Genomic DNA, 23790 nt, shown 5'->3' with positions numbered 1-23790 from the left:
AAATGCCTGCTTGCCCAAAACTCTATATTACTAAATCATTTCACTTTGTAGCTTCAGAAAACAAAATAAGTACCTTTGTTGGGCTTGAAGTTCTTTTTCTCTTGGCAGGACTAGACTGGTCATCAATCTGAGCAGAAGGACCAATGTGTAGAGATTGTGGCATCTGTGACTGACCTATGCTTACTTCACTGTTTTGATGATGAGGTTTACATGCCTACAACATGAATAAATACAAAAAAGGAGGAGAAAAACACATTCATGATGAATATGGATTAAGGCTTAAAATATATACTTATAAAGCAATTTGAAAATAGATCTGAAGCATAAATACAATTAACGTTGCTAGCAACAATTCAACTTCTGGCTTATGCAGCTTTACAAAATTGTAAACAATTCTGATATGAGAAACAATCTCTTTAAAAATATATTTATAAAGTCTTTAAACCTATAGAAATGCATTACAAATTGAATTTAAACTGACTTCGAAAAATTACATACATTCAAATGCAAACACTAAACTATTGCTGCACTACTAAAAAAACAACACAGTATCCATGAAATGGACAAAATTATTGTGAAATGTAAGAATATTACATTTTAAAATAAAACAAAATAACTTTGTTACAATCTATGTAGGTACGCATATGTATGAGAACAAACAGATTAAAAAGATTCACTGAGATATGCAAAGGCAAAAGAAAAATCAGTTAGAGTTCAAGCATTCGTAGTTATTTAAAAATTAAAGAAAAAAATTCTACCAACTGACCTTATGGATGGGTGGTATTACACAATTTACTGAATGTGGATGAATGCTAGTATGGAATTAAGGAAAAAGACACAAAACATCCAAAGTATATAAATAAACCTTAGGAATGAAATAATGTAATAATACTCTGTAAGTTAGGGAAAAACTTTTTCCAGAACTAAACTGCAAGGGAATAGATGGAGGCACAGCAACACAAGGGATGTGATGCATCATCACCTACCTGTTTAAAATATACGAAAACAAGCTGCTGTTATTCTTATGGGAAAGGGGGCGTGGAAGAGACCCAACAAATAGTAAGTATGCCTCAGAAAACCACCACATCTTCAGTCAAAGCTACCTAAACTGTAGTTTGAAACGGACAGCCTTTAGAAATGCTTAAGTATGATATTGTTTATATTTATAAAACTGCATATTAAAATTTCCACTAAAACAACAAAAAAGGGCAAGCCACTAGGTGTTTTTTACGTAAGGGCAAAACATAACCAAACATTAAATAGTTAAATCTTAAACTGACCTATTAGATGGGAAGCTACAGTATGATCTAACTGTTCTCACCTGCTGTGCTGTGTTCATGGCACACTGTCTGGAGGTAAGTTCTGCAGGGATTGGTAGGCTCCATGCCTCCTCAATACTAGGAAGCATTTTACTTTTACTCTGTTGACTACTTTGTTGAAGGTTACACAACTGAGCCTAGGAAAAATTATGTAAAACACATTTAATATGGATCTACCAAATATGAAAATCTAATTTACTATAACTGAACTGCAAGGCACTTCACAAACTTTTCCAATATCATAGATAACGTATTATTTATATATGGCTTTCAGGTGAACTTTTTGAAACTGATTTCCAGCTTCTTGAAAAATGCAAGAAATTCAGCGGAAATAACTGGTTCTGCCTAAATGACATGGGATTGCTCAAGTTACTCTTTTGACAAAGTGCTCTCCAAAAACATTTACATGAAAAAACGATAATTTATTTCACCATGTTACAGAGAACTTGAAAAGACAAAAAAAAAAAAAAAAAGTGATACAATGCAGCCACCTGTCAGTGGGGTCTTTGTGATTACACAATGCAACATTGACTAAAACACCCAGAAATTCATACAGCCAAAATAATGCATGATTGTGTTACATAAATAAAAAATGATCTAATTTAATGGCAAATGTTACAAAAATAAGCTTTATATACATTGCGAACACTTTGACAATCTTTCTACCATTTCCTCCCTGCAACGGAACACATTCCTACCTGTAAATATTTAATTCGTGCTGTGAGGGCAGAGGTATTACTACATGATTTGCTTCGGGTTGCATTAATATAGCATTTAATTGCATCTTGTGGCTGGTTACAAGACTCATACAGAGTGCCCAAGTCCATCCAAGCAGCAGCATGTCCATGATCCAGTTGGACAGCGCAGATATATGCCTGTAAAGCATCCATTGGCTGATTCTGTTGTTGATACAATACACTAAAGGGGGAAATAAAAATATTTTCAGAGATGTATATTTTATGTATAAATAAATGTTTATAAATGGAGGCACTAAAAAATGTTTCAAGAACTGTTGATATTTATTTTCTAATTAACATTTGAAATAATATTTACCCTATTGAACACCAAGTATCTGCACTTGCTTCTGACTTATCGATGGACTGCCGATAGGAGATGAATGCATCCTGAACTTTTCCAATACTTGAGTAGCACCTATAAAATGATGGAAAAAAGAAAAAAAAAAAAAGACACAGCCTTGCTTTATAAACCATCACAGGCAAGCATTTGCACACTTTTAATGAATGGTCTATATATAATACATGGCAGAAATGTTTTTGACAAAATTTGACGTCCAAATTTTAAGCCCATGCAAATGCATTTTATGAGTTTTCTTCAATTTAACTCTAAATATGTAACACATTTAGTTGGCTTAATAGAATTCTAGGGCCAAGGAATTATTTTAAAATATAATTAATCCTGTCAAAAACATTTTAACGGAAACCAGGAATTGTACAGGATTTGTTTTTTGCCTTCTACTTGCATGGTTCTCTTTGGAAAGGTACTCACTTGAAAACAGCAATGCAGGCAATGTTCAAACTGAAATTACACCTTTAGAGATGTACTTTCTGGGATGAAAGGCCAGATGTAACATCAATTTGAACTTTATCAACATCAGAAACATGTCTTTCCACCTGCATGGATGTGGCAGGGATACATAGTAGTATGACATACTAATCTGCCTCAATTCAAAGTAGAGTAGATTGTAATTTTTATGGTTTAACTGCCAATTTTATTCCCTGGTATAACCAAACTAGGAATGTAAAATTCAATATTTTAAATAATGATTACTAGCTCACAAACCAAACTAAGACAAGCAGTGTCCAGTTTTAAATCAAGCACAAATTAAAAAGGTCTGAGTTCATTAAAGTAAGCACCCCCCCCCCCCACCCCAATAGGTACCCCTTTAGCTGTATAGGACGTCTCGGATTACCACCTCACTTTCTTTAACGTAAAGGTTAATATTCAAATTGTCTCTTATGTTCAGGTAAAACAAGTATCGACTTGCTGGTCTTCATATACGCAACTGAAAGTTCACTACAAAAACGCACTGGCTCAACTACCATAATACCTCATGTAAAGGAACAATGCAACTAATCTACCTAATTCATTTAATCCCTACTGATTGTTGATTCAGAAAATCGGCACTGCCTTATTTCAAAGTTCTGTGTGTATGATGCAACAGATGCACAAGTCAATCAAAGCCAGTAATGGCATTTTTATACATATCCAATGGTGTATTCTTTCAAATAAAATATAATTTTACATGATGTCTGGTCTCTTTCATTATTAAAATTTGCTTTGCACACACATACCCTAAGGAAAGCAATGGATCACAACTGAGTTAGTCTGCTTTTATCAAATATTCCTCCTACGTTGAGCTGCATACTGTAGAAGGCTAATTACTACTGGATAGGCCGAAGTACAGTGCGTTCAAATGGTGTATAGTTATCTATGATATCATTTTTACTATAAGTCACAGCTATACCTAAACGGCAAAAAATATAATGACTATGTAACCGCTTATATTTACTCATTTTTACACATCATTCCTCACAAAGCAGGAGGAAGATTCTAAAGAAAGTTTTGATTTTAATGACAGCAACATGTTTTATGAAGGACTCAAGGCCATTCTTTATTTGTAAGTACTGCTTAGTATGACTCTGCTGTATCGTTTTACAGCTCAAGTGTCATGAGTTCAATTACCAAACCCAGAGGCTGTGTGTTGCACATTCTCCGTATGTTAGGTACCAGAGCAGTGTTCATTCAATTTCAACTTAAGAATACACAGGCAATGTCTCTTAGCATACCAATGAGTAATTGTCATGATGTGCTTGTGCTTCTCAAACTTTCACATGAGGACCCACCCTCTCTCTCCAACCACCAACCCGATCAAATCTCACTGTATCATGTGCATCAGGGAGAAAGGGAGAATAAAATAAACAAACAAAAAACAGTTTTAATTCCCCTGTCGATCCCATCCACCAAAAGGGGTAGATAGAATATAAAAAAAATACTGCACAGTACTATTTCCAATTGAACAGCAATGGAAAACGAGAAGCAAGCACATTTGCAAAAGTGAAATAAAATCAAGCCACATAGGATTTTGGGGGTAGGGGGTCAAGGGGGTTGAAGGGAGCACAATTAAAAACAGGAAGAAAATGTCTGCAAGGCTGTCTCAATCCGTTCACTGGCATTGGGGGTAAAAGGGGGCTTATACATGTCTGTCTCATATGCTTGTGAGCTGGCAATGGTCTCCTATTACTTAAAATTCGCTCAGAAACACTGGTTTAGGTGCATTTATGTGTATAACTTGTGCTTAGGGCTATCTGCTTCCTGCCCTGTACCAAATGATACCAGCAAAGGTATTGTTCTCATCCCTGTAATTCTAATCTGGATGAAGCTGGTATTAAAATATATGTACAGTGAACCCTCCTTTATCACGGTTAATCCGTTCTAGACTCTACCGTCATAAATGAATTTTCGCGAAGTAGGATTCTTTATTTATAAATCGAATATTTTCGCAGTTAGAGTATAGAAAACCTGTTTACGACCTTCTAAATACGTTTTTTAACATTAGAGCCCTCTAGACATGAAATAACACCCTTTAGTCACCATTACACTCGTATTACCCAATATATTAGACAAAATAAGAGAAAATAAGGCATATTAGACGTTACAAATATCATATTACTAGCCGCACTCGCCTTTTAAGGCGACCGACTTTTATTCTCAATTTTTGTGCGCTCCATGTGTACATCAGGCATGCAAGTGTAGAGAATGAGAACATCAAAGTGCCCATTGATAACATCTCCCGAAAACCTACGTTTTTTTTATCCCCTCAAGTGCCTGTCCAAAGTCGTACAATGTCAGCCCGAATCTGTACCGCTAAAGACGGAGTTTCATGCACTAAATAAGCTATAGATGAGAATAAGCAAGCACCATCTCCCCTGATATTTACTACGCGGTGAGGCATTTGTACTCCATCAACATTATTTCCAGATACATAATTTTGTCTATTTTTCTAGCGCATCGCACACAAAAGCAAGAGAATGATGAGAGCACTAGAACTCTGCTCACATCGCGTCGCTTCGTACCTTAAGCCGCAAGTAGTAAGTCTGTAATAAGTGGAATACCGCTATGCTTTGCACTCACGGGACAGAAGGACAATCCCGAACGCTTTTATATAGTAGATTATTGTACTGTACATTTAACTGCACACAACCACTAGCCTATGAAGGTACGACCTCAGTAGGAGAGTCTTCAGAGGTGGTGCAGTATCTTCAGCAGGTGCATTGTTGTCTTCAGTGAAGAAGTACTAGGCAGTGGGTGTCTGGGTGCACGGCTGAAGAACATCTTGATAGGCAGTTGCTGGCGCTGTCTTTTCATATGCGTGAGGAGGCTTTTGTAGGGTATTGCCATCTTTAATCATATCCAAGAGTTTCACCTTCTCCTGGATTGTAAGCATCTTCCTCCGGCGCTTAGTTTTATTGTCAGAAGGCTTAGAAAAAGCAGCACGTTTAGGAGCCATCGTAAGGCTTAGATAAAAGTTCTCAGAAAGCACATGCGTAGTGACGTAAGCGTGTATGAGAAAAAAATCGCGACAGAGTGAAGCCGCGAAAGTCGAAGCGTGATATAGAGAGGGATCACTGTATGTACTTAGTTCATTCTAGATGTGAAGTGTAAGAAAAAAACTACAGCAACAAAATATATAAAAAAAAAAAAACAATATACTGAACTTCTCTAGGGTAACAACAATAAAAAGCAGGAGAAGATGGGTGAACTGCAGCACAAAAACCCTAACCTAGTGTACAAAATGTAAGCTTCATTTGTATCTAGTGGTGAACCAAACTGTTCCGAGGACTGGCATGAAAAATAATTTTGAAAGTAAAAGTTTGGATGAGTACACAGTTATACATTAACAAATTGTTTACTTGTTTCTTCAGAAGGATATAAAGTGTTTGTGTATAATTAATTTTTCAAAAAAATCAAAAATATATAACTAACATTTTTTGAGATATTGTTTAGGTGCTACAGACTTAATGTTTCCAAAAAGGGGAACACCTTGTGCTGAACAGTATAATTCTGAAATGCTATGGGATATGACATCTAAAATTGGAACAATGATAGCTAACAGATTGGGGCACAAAAGAAACTTTATTACAGGGTTGTGCATCATAAAATGTTTTGGTTATGTAATGTAAAATCATTTTTGGGGTGCAGCTGATACTGGTGTAAACAAAGGTTTTTAATTTATACACACTTTCTATAAAAATATGAAGTGTTGTACTCGCTACTCTTCAACCATTTAAAGCTCCTTTATTACAGTAAATAAGTAATAGCCATTTATTTTGGGTATGTAATTTAGGTGCAATAATGCAAACAAACCTTTGTGCTTAAGGGGTTAATTTTGACTAAATCTTCATAAACTGAAGAAATTATTTTCATAAACCTTCTGCTTTACACACATTTCCATATGAAAGCTGCAGAGTTTGTATGTTTTTTGCAAGAAAGTATGGGTTTTTGTCAGGTATTCCAGTTTCCTCTGAAACTCCACAGCTTGTAGAATGACTGGTAAACTGATCTAAATAAATAATATTATTATACATTGCAAAGTGCAAAAGTGTCTGCAGTATTCAGTGCTGGAACCAGCCTTGATTCTGACATTATCAAGGAAGTCTCCCACCCACCAAAATTCTACATCAGAATAAACTATATAGTGAAAAAGTTTTTTAATATTTCTTTAGCTGGTACAGGTGATCATGACCAAGTTTATTTGTACACTTTAAGCATGCTTTTCTGGTTTTGAACTCTGAAACTCTGTGCAGTTTGGCTATTAGAACAAACCACCTACAACTTTGATAAAAATGGAGTGCACAAGTCAGAAGAGTGACCAAGAAAAGATCCTTCACCAATCATCAGTGCGTAGAAAAAAAATATTTACTGAGGAGTACATTCTTATGAACTAACCACATGTGTTCATCTCATGAAGTTGAGAGGTAAAAAGGCAGTACTAAAAGAATGTTGCACAAAGGCAGTGTAGCATAGTAGTTAAAGGTTTAGACTTAAAAAAAAACGAGGCTTTAAGTTCAAACCACGCTACTGACACTGTGTGACCATGATCAAATCACTTCAATTGCTTGTTCTCCAAATTGAAAAACGAAAAATGTAACCAATTGCATCTAAAATGTTGTAAATCACTTTGAATAAAGAAGTCAGCCAAATAATAAGTAATTATTTATATAAAATGACAAAACATTCTGTATCCATGTCTTCATGTAATGTCATCTGGCATTCACAAGAGGGCTACAATGTCCATTATTGCACAAAGGCAACAAGAAGCACAAAGAAAGAGAAATGTAACAGCTAGCTTGTCCAATTGTACTATAACTGATAAAAAGAGGTCTGTGAACCAAGATGTGATTGAAACAGATTAACTTACACATTTAAAAAAAATGTTTTGTTATTCCAGTAATAATAGCTGTATGGTTAAAATAATAAGCAAAACTTTTTTCATACCGGGGACAACTTAGATTCCTGATGCTGAGAGACTATAATGTTAATGTGCCAAGTAAAACAATAATATTAGGGTCAGATCGTGGTGGTGGTGGAGTAAGAAGAGCGTGAACGTGACAGAGAATAAAACAGAAAAAAAGCTAACTTTTACAAGTACCATAAATTTACACTTGATTTGTATTGTATAATATTAACAATAAGAACAGCTCACTGCTCAAAATGATTTTCACAGCACCCAGGATCGATACTGCGGCCTCTTGATTACAAGTCAGCAGTTCTTACCACTGCACCATAGAAGCTGTTGTATTGCACTTGCATCTTTTGTGAAAGTATTTATTTGATATTTAGATTTCAGCCTTCACACATTATACAGTTTATGCCTACATTTCGTAATTTATTACTAAAACATGAAAAACGTTTGTTTAAACAATGCGTTTACATAGATTGTTGTAGACATGGAACAAACATGAAATGTATGTGTTCCAAATAATGATCTATTATTCCCCCTTGAAAACTCCACCACTTCACTCCAAGATAATCAAGGCTTGAATTGGAGGAACTTCTTACCCGTTCCGGTTGGGATCAGAGGGGATGGTATAGCAGGCTGCTTGCTGCTTGTGCTTATTGAAACATTTACAAGACAAGACAAGCTGATCAGGAGGTGCGAAGGGATTTAAGGTGGGCTGGATTTACAAGTTTTTTCATAGGCTTTGGTAATTCTTGTGTTAAAGAAAGACATTATTCCTAAATCTTTACTGATCATATTACAGCAATCAGATGCAAGAAGAAGAAAACTTTTCTATACAAGATGCAAATGTAATTCCAATCCACTAGGAGGGAGACAAAAATGTACCATAGTATTTATAGTCTAAAATGCCATACTTCTAAGTATACTGTTCTGTAAATATATTACATGTACTGCATATTTGGTGGCAATACTCAGTTTATTTATTACAGTCAGCTAATGTAATAATAAATATACTGCAAGTTTGTGTTCAGAAGAATTACTTGCTTTGAAACCTTTTTTGGTCCAGTACCACCTAACTCACTATTATTAGAAAACTGTCATACATAATATATTATTAGAATGGTCTTGATTTCTACTTATGGAAGACATTGAGCTTTCACCCCTATTTTTGACCCTTTACACCAGAAAATAAAAATTTTTTAGGTCCATACTCTGCAATAAATTGTACTTTTAAGAGCAGGTTTCTTTAGCAAAAATGCACAGAAGGATTAAATTGTGCATGCTACATCAACTGATACAAGTGGTCGAAATTACTCCTTTTCGCAAAACTTCGAAACAATAGTAATCGGTAATATAGGCATGTTCAAAGTTCTTTTATGCTATTTCGAGCTTGCTTATCACAAATATGACAATATTGTTGATATTTGGTTAATTAGCTGTGGTCCTAGCCCTGAAAATATTACACAAGAGTAAAAATGACAAATTTTAAACATAAGCATATGGGTTAACATTTCAGGCTATTTGAAGGTCAATGATACAGGTCAATTCCCGTTACAGAAAATATCAAAGTAACAAAATTTTCAGAATAATGAACACTTCATACATCATGATGTTTAATAGATTTTCGTTTTTTCGACAAACAGAAGAAGATAATGTGATGCAAGCTGGTCACAAAAGTACACATATTTTCCCCCCTGTTATAACAAAATTTGCATTATAAGAAAATATTTTTATGGTCCCATCAATTTTGTTACAATGGGATTCCACTTGTATATTATTTTTGATCCTTTACTAGGGATCTTGCCCTCTATGGAACTTTACCAAAGGGTGAAAAATGCAGAATTCCTATTACAATGAAGAATATTTAAACTTTTAACATTTCAAATGAAGTATACATTTTAACACTTCAAATGTCTTATGCAACCGTTCTTGTTTATTATGTACTACAACATCATAAAGTAAGTCGTTATATATTTCTTATGAACACCCCAAACTTTTATAAATACATGCAGAGTTCAAATCTGGTTAGAGTATCATGTGGACAATGAGATCACACAAAACAGTATGTGAGGCAGATTGGGCAGTGACATAAAATGTGCAGAGGTGGAGTATGCTTACAGTATGCATGTGTGAAAGTTCTGTACATAACTGATACAGCATAGAAAACCTGTTTACGACCTCCTAAATACATTTTCTTACATTATTGGAGCCATCTAGACATGAAATAACACCCTTTAGTCAAAAGTTTAAACTGTGCTCCATGGCAAGACAGAGATGACAGTTTGTCTCACAATTAAAAGAATGCAAACATATCTTCCTCTTCAAAGGAATGCACGTCAGGAGTAGAGAATGTCAGACAGAGAGAGAGAGAGAGCGAGAAAAACAAACAATCAAAAATCAATAGGGCTGTTTGGGCTTTTAAGTATGCGAGGCGGACAAAGCAGCTGCAAGGAAGGCAGCAATGTGAAGGTAATCTTTCAGCATTTTTTAGAGGACCGTCCGTATCCTCTAGGCCAGTTTGCGAACAGCTCCTCTGCTCACACCCCTTCCGTTAGGAGCAAAGAATGTCAGAGAGAGAGAGAGACAAGCAAACAATCAAAAATCAATACGTGCTGTTTGGGCTTTCAAGTATGCAAAGCACCGCATGGGAAGCATATCGTACATCATTAAGGAGTTTTATTTAATATGTAATACGTGCTCTGATTGGGTAGCTTCTCAGCCATCTTGCAATAGGATCCCTTGTATGAAATCAACTGGGTAAAGCAACTGAGGAAGCATGTACCATAAATTAAAAGATCCATTGTCTGCAGAAATCCGTGAACCTGCGAAAAATCTGTGATATATATTTAGATATGCTTACATTTAAAATCTGCAAATAGAGTGAAGCCGCGAAAGTCGAAGCGCGATATAGCGAGGGATCACTGTACTGGCTTTGTTGTCCGTAATATGACTTTAATTTTCTGTCACAACATTGGGCAATCAGCAGAGTGTCCCCAGCAACTGATTTAATGTGTGGCGTGTAGCTGATAATTGTGCCCGTGGCGTCTCCCCAGCAAGTACTGTTTAGTTCCCCAGCAAGTATTTTAATCTGGGCTGGCGTGCAGGTGATTATTGTATGTGTGGCGCCTCCCCAACAACGGAATTTATGTGCGCGGCCGCGACTACCTAATCAGCACTCTCCCCAGCAATGTTGTCCTTTATTTCTTATCATGCGTGGCCATGGCAAGGTCATTCACTGTGTGCCCAGCTTCCAGTGTGTGTGCTTTATTTACTTATGAGCGGCAGTGGCTAGGCCATTCACTGAGTGCCCAGCTTCCAGTGTGTGTGCGTCCATGGTGCCGTGCGCATGGGCGGGGCACAGCCCGCGCATGCGCACTTCACCAGAAGACACACACACACACGGACTACTGGACGCACACAGGGGTTTTATTAAAGAGGATAACAGCAGCTCAATACTCAAAACAAGGAGCACCTGGATTCTAACCTGGAAACTTTTGATTATACAACAGCATTTCTTACCTCTACACCATCCAAGACAACTTATCAACGTTCTGTTGATTGACATTTGAGCTTGGGTTTTTAACTCATTGATAGCAACATGTAAATTGAATGATTTCTTTTCTTATTTTATATTCTTGAAAAAAACGCACATTTATTTGATATTTGGACTAAAGTCAATACACATTGCACACTTCATGTGATTAGTACTATAACATGGAAGAAGTTTCTGTTTTAGGTATGTGTCCAGCATGTCTTGCCTCTCATTTCCTGTCATCCTACACTTACACAGATTGTTGTAGACACAGAACACACATGAAATGCATGTATTCCAAATAACAATATATTATTTACCCTATACAACTGCAGGCATCTCACACCCAGCTAAAGAGACGAGATGGGAGAACTTCAGGTGCGTCGGTGGGGGGATGGGATAGCAGGCTGCTTGTGCTGATTGAAACATTTGCAAAATAAAAGACGCTGATGGAGAGGTGCAAAGGAATATAAGGTGGCCTGGAATTACAAGTTTTTCGTAGGCTTCAGGGATTCTAATGTTAATGCAATTGTATACATGGATCACTGACTATAGTCAACTAAAGATATAGGAAACGATAAAGAAATGTATTTTTGACAAAGAAACTAACTGACATGGTCTAAATTAGGTCTGAAAATAAAATTTGAAAATATTAAATGCGTATTTTAGTTCATTTTTGAAAACTTTTTGTGTATACAGAAAAAAGATCATACTATAATACTCTTTTCCAAGATGATGATTGTGTTCATATTGTGGTAGAAGAGTGGTATACACTCATGTACAAAAAAATTTCAAATAAACACCGCTGTATAAAGCTGCAGTTAACCCTCCAACCTGTATATAAAGTTGGGATACAAGAAATGGTATCTGGACCACCAAGTCTGCAAATCTGACATCCCAGCAGACTACCGTATGTATTTAAATTATTCACCTGCCTTCATTGTTTGGCTGCTGGTTAAGGAAAAAAAAAATCAAGCAAGCAAATTATAATCATGGCATAATCATTATGTTAAAGAAACAGCAGTAAGTGGTTACTAATTAAGAAAGTGGCTGGACCAAAAACATGAAACCACTGTGGCCCTTTCAGGATAACTGTTTGACACCACTGCTTGAAACCAGCTAACACTGCTCATGAGACAGTTTCATATCCCCTCTTCCTAACACTCACCCATACTACTGATTGATGGACTGATGCACTAGATTTGCTAATTTGACACAAAGTGTAACTTAAAGGGTAATTCTGCTGGGGGATTACTGAGATGCACTTTTAAGGATAATATTACACAACATTAGTCAAGAAATTTCATTCAAATCAGAAAAAACTCATATATTGTTTCTTTGAAACAAGAACTTTGTTTTGTGTTAGTTTCTTCAAGTCTGAGAAATGTTATAGAATTAGGGTGTGGGCTCACAAAAATTGTACTTCATCAGACAGGTGTGCCAAGTGATTGTCTGTCTTTACATACTAAAGTGGCTTCAGCATAATTAGCCCACAGTGCTCTTACTCAAGGAGTTTATCCTGTCAACCCCCTACTTACTAAAGCAGATTTTCTCACCCACCACTTTCATGCGGAGTCCCAAATGATAAATAACATTCCCATGGGCACCACTTATTTGGCCACACTTAATAAATCACTTAAATAATGTTCTATCCACCTGGGCTATTTGGAATTTTATTATGCATATCAATATTAATGCTTTATCAACTGTACTTTAGCCATTTGATATATTGGCACCCTGTCAAGGGTTGTTCCTGCCTGGTGAACCTATGCTAGCTGGGTTAGGCTCCAGCATCCCCCATGACCCTGGTGTGGTTAAGCGGGACAGAAAATGACCTGACATTAATTGTTCTTTATAGACTAATTCTATCAGCAGGATATAATGTAATCTTTGTTTAACACTGCTGAAATGTTGGATTTCTTTTGAAATTGCTATAACACAAGTATGCTGTATGCTTTTGCTTGAGATGAAGTAAAGATTAAGACAAATATATAATACAGTAATCCCTCGCTATATCGCGCTTCGACTTTCGCGGCTTCACTCTATCGCGGATTTTAAATGTAAGCACATCTAAATATATATCACAGATTTTTCGCTGCTTCGCGGATTTCTGTGGACAATGGGTCTTTTAATTTATGGTACATGCTTCCTCAGTTTGTTTGCCCAGTTGATTTCATACAAGGGACGTTATTGGCGGATGGCTTAGAAGCTACCCAATCAAAGCATGTATTACATATTAACTGAAACTCCTCAATGATATAAGATATGCTTCCCGCATATGTTTGCATTCTTTTAATTGTGAGAAAGAACTGCCATCTCAGTCTTGTCATGGAGCACAGTTTAAACTTTTGACTAAAGGGTGTTATTTCATGTCTAGAGGGCTCTAATAATGTTAACAGTGAGGGAGAGTTTATAAGGGTTTAAAATATATAAAAATAACCATGCAAACATATGTTTTCTATTTCGTGGATTTTTACCTATCGCGGGGGGGTCAGAAACGCAACCCCCGCGATCGAGGAGGGATTACTGTATGTATATGTATATATATATATATATATATATATATTTTTTTTTAAGTGGCCATGCTAGTTTTATTGTTGTATAGATAAGCAAAGCAATTCATGAGCTGGAGTCATATGAAATACTCCATTTTAACAGACAGTATTAGACCAGGACTAATTAATCATTATGTACCTGCTTTGTTTTGTTTTTTTTTTTAATAAGACATGTACAACATAAGGGGAACAAACTCTTCATATTGACAACTCAAAACTCACAAGTTTATTCACGACGTAAAGCCTTGAAACTATCGCTATACTACAATAAAATATCTTCCATTCGATAATTGTCTAATTTGGCTAATTTTTTTCTTCCACAGTTGCTTATCTCTGTCAATTTCTGGCAGGATTCCTTCAACTAGTTTGTGAGCAACTAACAGGAGACATCTGTGCATTTTTCCTGCTTTTTAAATTATACAATACTAACTGTGTAACTTGGCTTTTCCTAGGAAATGTTCTAACCAAGTCAATGGCCTCAGTTATATTGGTTAATTGGATGTATCATAAGTACTGTTTTTCAGTTTATTTTTTTAAAGGGGCTAATATGATTAGTTATCTTGAGGTGCTTCCTGTTGAACATGTTACATACTGTCCTCGGTGATGTTGGTGTGAAATATATTGCAACAGAACTCAGTATTAAAGTAGTATATGGTGATGTTACAAAGGCGATTTAAAGTTGATTCACTAAAAGCTAAAATACAGCTAAAAAATCTCCACCAATCATTGCATCTATGCCTAATGTTTGTACGGCTTTGAAAAACTATGTAAAAAAAAAAAAAGTTAATTACTTTTACTTACTGAAAAGCACCATCCTGTTCTATTCTTATCATTTTTTGAAAAACAGCATTGATAGGAGCTACAGAAAAAATGTTTAATTTTGCTCAGTCGTAGCTTAGTCCCATAGGTTAAAGTGCTTTAAATTTTTTCTTTTTGTATTTCCTCTGTTTTCCTTTTAACTTCAAAAAGCACTTAATAGATTAGCACTATGAACATAATAATATGTAGGTGGCCTAGAGTGTTGGCATTTTCAAAAAACAAAACACTATGAACTGATAAATAAAAAAAAAAGAGTATATTATCCCAGATTTTATGTCACATGTGACCTCCAACCACGGTTCTGAAACAATTGACCCTCTGTCTATTCTTCAAATGCATTTGATATACAAAGGGAGAAAAATCCCTTCCTATTGGTCATCAAGAAACTTAAAAAGGTAAAACTGGGTCCCAAGGTCAGAAATGGCAGAGAAGCACAGCTCGAAATGAAATTGTTATGTGCCAAAAAAGGAAAAAAAAAAACCCAAAACAAATAAACCAACCCACAGCAGGTTCTACCTTTGATGACATGCTGCATTTGTTGATGCTGTTATTTAAACTTAGTAAGCACTGACAAACCCGTTTGGAGCTGCATACTGGCTAATGGAAATTGTAGTCCCCACTTTGGGGATCTTTAATATATATTAATTACCTTTCTCACTGGATCAGTTGCTCAAAACTGACTATGCTCACAACGACGGTGCCTTGCATGTAGTTACTAAACACATTTTTTTTTTTGACACTCTGCAAACTTTACTCCTTTCATTTTGGTTCTACAGACTGCCTACATTTCTCTGTGTGACTGTTACTAGTGCTGTGGCTGAGCAGCGTAAAGATGGGCTGGAGCCTATCCCAGAAAACAAAGAGAGCAGGGCAGGAACAATCCCTGGACAATGCACTTGACAAAATGTCATTTTCAAATTACAAGAACTAGGACTTTAATAAGGCTACACATATTATGGCACATTTCAGATGTTTTCTGTTTTTTCTTCTTCCAAATCTTTCCGTCAGAGAGCAAATACACCGTAGGGTACATAAAAAATACTTGCATTTACTACAAACAAGTTAAACTAGAAGTGGCAAAAAATGGCTATCAATGTATACTAGTAATGGGCAATAGCAACTTAAATTGACAATGCGATTATTTTGACCAAGAATATGATTTTCAATATTCCTCTATATATTCTCGAAGTACATTAAAGATTGAAGATAAACATCACACGCACAAGTATATATGTTTTCAACACAAAACCTGGTAATTATACTAAATATTATGAAATATTAGAGATGGAAAATGTTTTATTTCATCAAAATCTAACCCGCTTCATGAATCATTGTGCCACGGTAAGCTGAAAAAATTTATTTTTTCATTTTTAATATCTCCTCTGCTTATTTTTGAGTTTCCATTGTATGTAATGTGTGACATCTTACCTACCAGTCACTATCATCTCAGTATACATTTCTTTGTCACTCTGTTTGACCTTTCTTCATACAAGAAATGTCAAAAGTTCTATATTCATTGCTGCACTAGTTATAGATCATAATATAGGTATATTACAAAAATTTAGATTTTCACTATTTGTAAGGGTTCCACATTATTTACTGCATATGTGATTTTGTATGTAGCAGTCTCTATGATGCCAGTATTTATTTTATAGCATTCACAAGCATAGTAAGTGTTTTCACATCAGGGCAATTAGTATTTTTGAGTCAATATATTCTTGAATTTTTCTTCCGATACAGTATAGAGGGGTACTCTCCATGGCTGCTGCCAGGAAAAAGTAAAAATAATAAAAAAAAAATAAAAAATCTGTAAGGGGAGCCTGAAATGCTGGTTATATTTTGGTCAAACAGAAGAATTGCAGCTATCCAGTAACATTTTACTTTCACTTTTAATGCCAATTAACAGTTAACTTTAAACTATTTAAACATGGCACGCATTAAAAAATCATGCAGAATTTTATTTAATTGATATTCTATTGTCCTATTACTAACTTCTGCTCAAAAAAGAAACAACTTCAGCTTATAATAAATGTAACAAAGTAAATATCACCAGGATAAAATATTTATAAATGTTACTGCAAAATTAACATGCTACACTATTATTATTTGGTAGATAGAGAGATAGATACTTTATTTATCCCAAGGGGAAATTCACATACTCCAGCAGCAGCATACTGATAAAGAACAATATTAAAGAGTGATAACAATGCAGGTATAACAGACAGACAATAACTGTGTATAATGTTAACATTTACGCCCCCAGGTGGAATTGAACAGTCGCATAGTGTGGAGGAGGAACGATCGCCTCAGTCTGTCAGTGGAGCAGGACAGTGACAGTAGTCTGTCGCTGAAGCTGCTCCTCTGTCTGGAGATGATACTGTTCAGTGGATGCAGTGGATTCTCCATTATTGACAGTTGAGAGAGAGAGATACTTTATTAATCCCAAGGGGAAGTTCACTTGCTACTAAACAAAAAATAAAAACTTAAAATGAAATTACAATGCCTAGTAATTTAATTTTGCCTGCCTTAGCGGAAACATAAAAATGGCTCGACACTAACTTCTGTTAAGTCTTAAGTCACAAAAGGTATGGAATAGTCCACATAATAGTTCCATGTAAATTACACAATTTAGATACTACAGGAAACCACTCAATGGAAGAATTTACAAAACAATCAAATACTGAACAATAACCTAGAATCAACTAAATTAACTAATTAAAATATACAGTATACACAAATAAAAGTAGAGAAAAGTGAACAGAAAACTGAACCAAATTTGACAGTTGATTAAGTTAATTAATTTTAAATGAAACACATTGAGACAAATTAAGTAAACAAGTTTCATATAGAGACAGATTGGTAGGAGGTGGCTTAATGCCTCTATCCTTGTCAATCTTTACAGATCACAGAGTGTGTGTGTTTATTTCTTTGTCTTCTTCATCTATATGCTCTGGAAGGCCAATCCAGCTGCCAGCTATCTTCATTAAAAAAATTCTTTGAGTGTGTGTGTGTGTGTGTGTGTGTGCATGCATGTATATTTAAATAAATAATTTAAAAAACTGCTCATTCAAAACCTTGCAAATCCACAGACCTGGTCCCATGGCTAAATAAAACAGACTCCAAGAGAATTCTCTGTTTAACACGAGAATTACCAGAGCCTATGAAAAAACTCGTAATTCCGTCCCACCGTAAATCGCTTCTTAAATCCCTTCACACCTCTCTGCCAGCGTCCTTTGTCCTCTAAATGTGCTGATAAAAAGAAGCTAGGAGCAGCCGGCTATTCCATCCCCCCACCAATTTAGAACGTGCACGAACTTCTTCCAGCTCATGCCTTGATTGAGTATCTGGGAGTGAAGTGGAGTTTTAGAGTGGAAATAATAGATCGTTATTTGGAACACATGCATTTCATGTCTGTTCCGTTTCTACAGTAATCTGTGTAAACACATTGTTAAAACAGAAACGTTTTTTGTATTCTAGTAGTAGATGACAAAATGTAGGCATAAACTATATAATGTATGAAGCCTGATGTCCAAATATCAAAGAAAAAGGTACAAATATAACACAACAATTGCGCTTTTATTCAAAAACATAACTGCAGAAACAAAAAGCCGCCTTAACATGCGACATTGACAGCTGTTTATTGTAATTGCCTCTGTGGTTCAATAGAATCAGTTCCCGTTTGGGAATCAAAAGGTCGCGAGTTCGATCCTGCACCACTCCGTTTTGAGAAGTAAACTGGTCTTAGTCTTACTATTTTAGAATAAAAGCATATATTTGATTTCGGTCTGTAACAGCCAGTGCAATTTATGATCCTTGTAAAGGTTAGCTTTTTTTTTTTTTTAATTCACTTTTCATTCCCTCAGTCGCATTCAGAATCAATCCATACAACCCCATCTGACACGGCTGTTTTCACATAAAGACGCGCTATAGCTCTGCAGTGTACCACGATGCATACTAAAGCCCCTCCAGGTTCTGACACATAAACGCTGGCGAAGCTGCCTTCTTCGTATCTCTATAAAAAACAACCTTTTTTGAAGTTTTGAACATTGTATCTAAATTTGAACTTAAATAGTACACCACAACCCCGATTGAGATGAGTGGGTTTGGAAATGAGTGGATGGACGGAAATACAATTTTTTAATAGGTTCATTATATTATACATAGAGTAAAGCAAATGTCATAGAAATGAAAATATTTAATAATCCTCTAAATATTTAAATGTAAAATACCAGCAGATGCTTGTGCATGTAATCATAGCCTGCTCACCTTGTTTTATGTTGTTTGCTAAAATATTCAGCAGCACTTCTTCTACTTGTTCCTTTATTATTTTTCAAAAATATAGATCCTATCTTATATTCAAATAAAAAAATTAGTAAAATATATTGATATTTAATATATTTTATTAAAATTGCAGTACTTTGAAGAAACAATGAAAAGGAAATGAATAAATGTGTCAAAAGAACACTTTTTTACCAGTTACACATTGAACACTGTTGAGAGTCACCATAATTTATGATATGATGTAAACTTAAATCTTCCCAAAATGTCTTTGTTTTAGTTACATCATGACTACATTTTTAATGCACATTAACTAACTGGAACATCTTTCATCTTCGTAAATATAAACAGAGTACCATTCAGACGACACAGTTTAGCAGTCGTAAGCTCTATTTTTCAGCCCTTTCACATTCTTCTGTCTAAGTTAAAGGAAGATTTTAACCCTTAGAAGTCAGCAGGCCAGCCAATGGGCCAGACACATGAACTAGGAAGTACCCTTTTATCAGGCCTTATTTTAAACGATCAGTTTCATTTAACCAAAAAAAAAAAAAAAAAACACTGTAAAGTTAGGAAAAAAAGTCTTGTGAAGGGTCTCTTTTAGCACTGTAACACTCACATTACTTTTATGGTATGTTGGGAACTTTGGTCTCTAGTTACACAGTAGTTTTGTATATGGACTTCCTGTAAAAAAATATTTTAAGAACGGAATTTTAGAGATTCAATTATGCCCTGAATTGACTTTCTAGACAAATCAGAGGCGAATATATACAAGCATAAGTAAGAGGTGCTCCTAATTGCAGAGTCTTCAGGTAAAATTAGCATGTCAATAGCTCTGTCTCACCCTATTTTTCCTCTGCAAGCTTGGATTATCACAGAGTAAACTGATCATCAGGAAATGGATGTCAATTACTACAGAGCAAAGCAATTGTCATTTATTAGCTTGGAGATACTGATAAGGTGAGCGGCGTTACTGAAATAGTGTGACTGAAAGTTATTTAAAATTTGTATTATCTTATTTACATATTTACGGTCACAAGAGTAACTTCATCCTTTTTTTGTTCCCAAGCAAATTTTTAATTGCCCATAGTGCAGTAACATTTTTACACTATCAAGCGCTTTATGTCATCATATTCAGAATAATATTTACAAATTCATGTCAAGCACTATACAAAACATTTGGATGTATTCACACTAATATAAATTATAACAGAAAAAATGGTGCAAAGAAACAATGAAGAAAAACACTGAAATCATCACATTTTCATTGAAAAAGCAATGAAGACAGACCGAGTAAATAAAAAAAAAACTCTTTTTGAACTAAACAAAGTTACTAAGAGTCTCTTGTGTGTTTGTTTACCAGTATGCTCACTTTCAGCAGCACTGTCCCCGACATGTAAGGAAAAAGCTTTGTACTACGTATCAAATGCACATCTAATATCATTCTATATCACACAAGATACCGATTCCATTTGCCCAAGGGTACAAAAAAAGAATGGTGACTCAACAGACAGAACATGCCCCGGCACAGCTGTTTATTAACACAGGACAGCTGTACAAATTCTTCAATCAAAGAAAAAAAATGAAACATGCATTAGTGATGAACCAATATAGAAATTCTGGGCGATACCATGATATATGTTTTTATCCACCTTTCCCAATAGCGATAACCAATTTTTTTCTTAATGTTATTTCTGGTCTGAATGTTTTAGCTATGCTGCAAGTGTATTATGCATTATCAAAGAAACAGAAGCATGGGAAACAGGTTGAACACCAAATTAATGTGGGAGAAATGAAAATTAATTTCAATATGTCCACCCAACCCAAGGGACAACAAATTAATGCAGATAATAGGGTGTAGCATCTCTATTTTAATTTATGGCCAGGATGCCACAAATGCAAAGAGATCTGCACAATTCATTAACAAGGTTAATAAATCGTCAAAAGTCTACGTTAACACTTTCTATTTCTCTGTTGTTATTCGAAATGTGGCTGAAGACTTTTATAAATAACCCAGATAAGCTTGTAGAAATAAGCAAAATACCACCATTTATTTATAACATAAGGATAATATAAGATGTACCCAGTATATGCCAGTGTATACTACCATTATATTAATAAATATTAAAAAATAAAAAATTCAACATATAAAAAAAAAAAGGATCTAAAAATGTCCTTTTTTCTATATCATCACCAAATCATTCAAAACATTTTTGGGGTATTTAGTTGTTCTATTGTAGTGGGGAGAGATTTAACCCACAATATTGACATATCAGAATGTCTTTTTTTATTGGATGCCCACTGCCCTAGATTTACAACCCCGCCTGATTTCAGCTTTATAACTACACAAGAAATAATGTTTTGTTGATGAGTGAGCAAATGAGTTGAGTAGGGTGTGTAAGTCAGCTAAATTTTCATTGTTAAGCAAAAGGTAACTATTAAAGAGCCACAATTAACTTCTGCATTAATTTACCTGCCAAGGAAGTACCAGGACTGTCCAGAATTTGGATCTGCTTCTAAAGACTTCTGCAGATACTGAATAGCAAAGGTCTCCTTGTTGGCTTTGTCTCCCAACTGATCTACTGTGTGATGCATCCAGCCTGAAAAACAAAGGCAAGTAAGCAGAAATGAAATAACCTCCTTTGCCCTATTTTCAGTTTGGTATTTAACATTAGGTGTTCTTTAATTATATTTATTTTAAGTGATATGAGGTAAATGAAACTCAATAACAAATGGACTCAAATAAAGGAGGAATAACCGACAGAAGGGTATCCATTTGTCCATTCATGTATTTTAAATGCATTACTTATTTGTAAATAGTTAAAAGTTCAATGTTCGTAAAGGCAGAAGACATTCAAGAATAAAATTGCAAGTTACAAACCTTTAAGCATTTCACTAAGCCAAACCTCAAAAATTCCAAAATAATGATATGAATAAGACTTTGTTTACAACTTCTGTATATATCATGATTATTTCTCAGTTTCATCAAAATGTAAGAAAGCTGCCTTTATCAGAGAGGATAAAGCTCTCATCACTTTGAAATTTAGTTTTTGTCATTTTTTTGCCAAATGAATGTATTAAGTAGAATCAGTGTAATATCTGGAAACCCAGACAAACTATAACAATGAATTAAGAGTAGATTTTAAAATTGCAACACCAGTTGTCACATTGAGGATGTCAAATGATACATGACCACTACTTAACAAAATAAGGGCTGGAATTGTACATAACGTATGCAATTAATTTTGTTCAGCCTATTAATGCCAGAGGCAAACAAACCCTACATATAGGGTACAGTATTTGCTGGGGTAAAACCTCTAAAGAAAATTTGACCATTTCTATTAAAAAAAAAAAATAACAAATAAAACTTTAAAACATTTTTTGAAGAAATCCCATAAAACATTCCAGTCAACATCCTATATTCATCTAGAACAGGGGTGCCCACACTTTTTTGGCTTGCAAGGTACTTTTAAAATGACCAGGTCGAAATATCTACCTACATTAAAAATGATATATATATATGCCGCTAAGGCTTTTTTTTTCGCCCACACAAGAGCAAAAGTAGCTGGGTGTTTGGAAGTGCGCCTGGAAAAGTTATTTGTACTTGTACCTGTTCTTGTTATCTATATTTGAATTAGCATCGAGGCGGCAGGATAGAAAGCAGCAGTAACTGATATCTGCATTTGTAAATAAATAACTGTGTCGTTGTAACAGCGATTCCTTAGTTTAAAGGAAAAGGGAAAAAAAGGCCGCGGCTGACTTCAAAACAGTAAAAGGTAGAAGCTCAGTAGTGAGCAGGTAAGCGGCCTGCGTTAAGACGCCGATCAGGCACAAGGAGCAGTAGGAGCAAATAAGGCAGTAAAGTTTTATTCATTTGTTTATTTTAGATTAAACAGTCCTTATAGTCATGGGGGACTTTAATAATCCAAATATTAACTGGGCCTTACTTTGGAATAGCAATGATAGATTGACAGATCAGACAAACACACTTCGATTGTGACATTGTGAGAAAAAAAATCTTGCGTGTTTGATTGTGAATGCATGATGGCCAGTATGTTAGAAAAGATCTCAGACTGGCTGCCCTGTATGTCAATCAAATGCCATAGGGAGGATATATGATAGACTAACATTTAAAAAAAAAAATTTTTTTAATGCAACGCTATCTACCTGCACTACCTTTGTGATCTACCAGTCGATCGCGATCTACGCATTGGGCACCGATGATCTAGAACATTTCCAAGAAAAAGGAGGAGAAAAAAAAAATCAATTTAACTATACTGCTTTCATATTTTGGAAAAAAGCACAGGAGATGGATTTTGACCTAGCCTTGATGATGATGAAGACGATGACGGTGCTGTGAACTTTTAGTTCACATTTAGTAGGCATGATTAGATTAGATTAGATTCACTTTATTGTCATTACACATGTATAAATACAGGGCAACGAGATTCAGTTTAGCATCTAATCAGAAGTGCAAAGAGCAGAAGTACAATAAATATAATATGTGCATATTATGTACAGTTAAATACGATATGTACAGTTAAATGCGATATATACAGTTAAATGCGATATATACAGTTAAATGCGATATGTACAGTTAAGAGCACAGTGAAGATGGGAATAGATATATAGATATATATAAATAGATATACAAATGTTCGAAATGCGGATGGCAAATATACATATTTTACAATATACATTTATGTACCTATACATGTATTTGTATGTACTATAATACTATAAGTACTATATTATATATATATATATATATATATATATATATATATATATATATATATACAGATGTAC

At 35.0% G+C, this 23790-nt stretch overlaps 1 protein-coding gene across 7 annotated transcripts in view; it reads right to left on the bottom strand.

The window, feature by feature from the left end:
- The window catches only part of kdm6a (lysine (K)-specific demethylase 6A), a 548877-nt gene that overhangs the window by 122021 nt on the left and 403066 nt on the right, over positions 1-23790 (bottom strand). For 5 of the 7 annotated variants that reach the window (XM_039745157.1, XM_039745151.1, XM_039745152.1 and 2 more), the window contains 5 exons: positions 21455-21581; positions 2373-2471; positions 2018-2237; positions 1322-1456; positions 74-214 (listed from right to left, as the gene is read on the bottom strand). In XM_039745157.1, the coding sequence (XP_039601091.1) occupies positions 74-214; positions 1322-1456; positions 2018-2237; positions 2373-2471; positions 21455-21581 (722 nt within the window). The remainder of the gene's footprint in view (positions 1-73; positions 215-1321; positions 1457-2017; positions 2238-2372; positions 2472-21454; positions 21582-23790) is intronic. The other 2 variants (XM_039745155.1, XM_039745156.1) reach the window with 1 other exon arrangement.

The sequence above is a fragment of the Polypterus senegalus genome, chromosome 2, assembly GCF_016835505.1.
Source record: "Polypterus senegalus isolate Bchr_013 chromosome 2, ASM1683550v1, whole genome shotgun sequence".
In the NCBI taxonomy this organism is placed as follows: domain Eukaryota; kingdom Metazoa; phylum Chordata; class Cladistia; order Polypteriformes; family Polypteridae; genus Polypterus; species Polypterus senegalus.
Note: the sequence above shows the minus strand (reverse complement) of the source record. Positions and strands in the feature narration are given on the sequence as shown.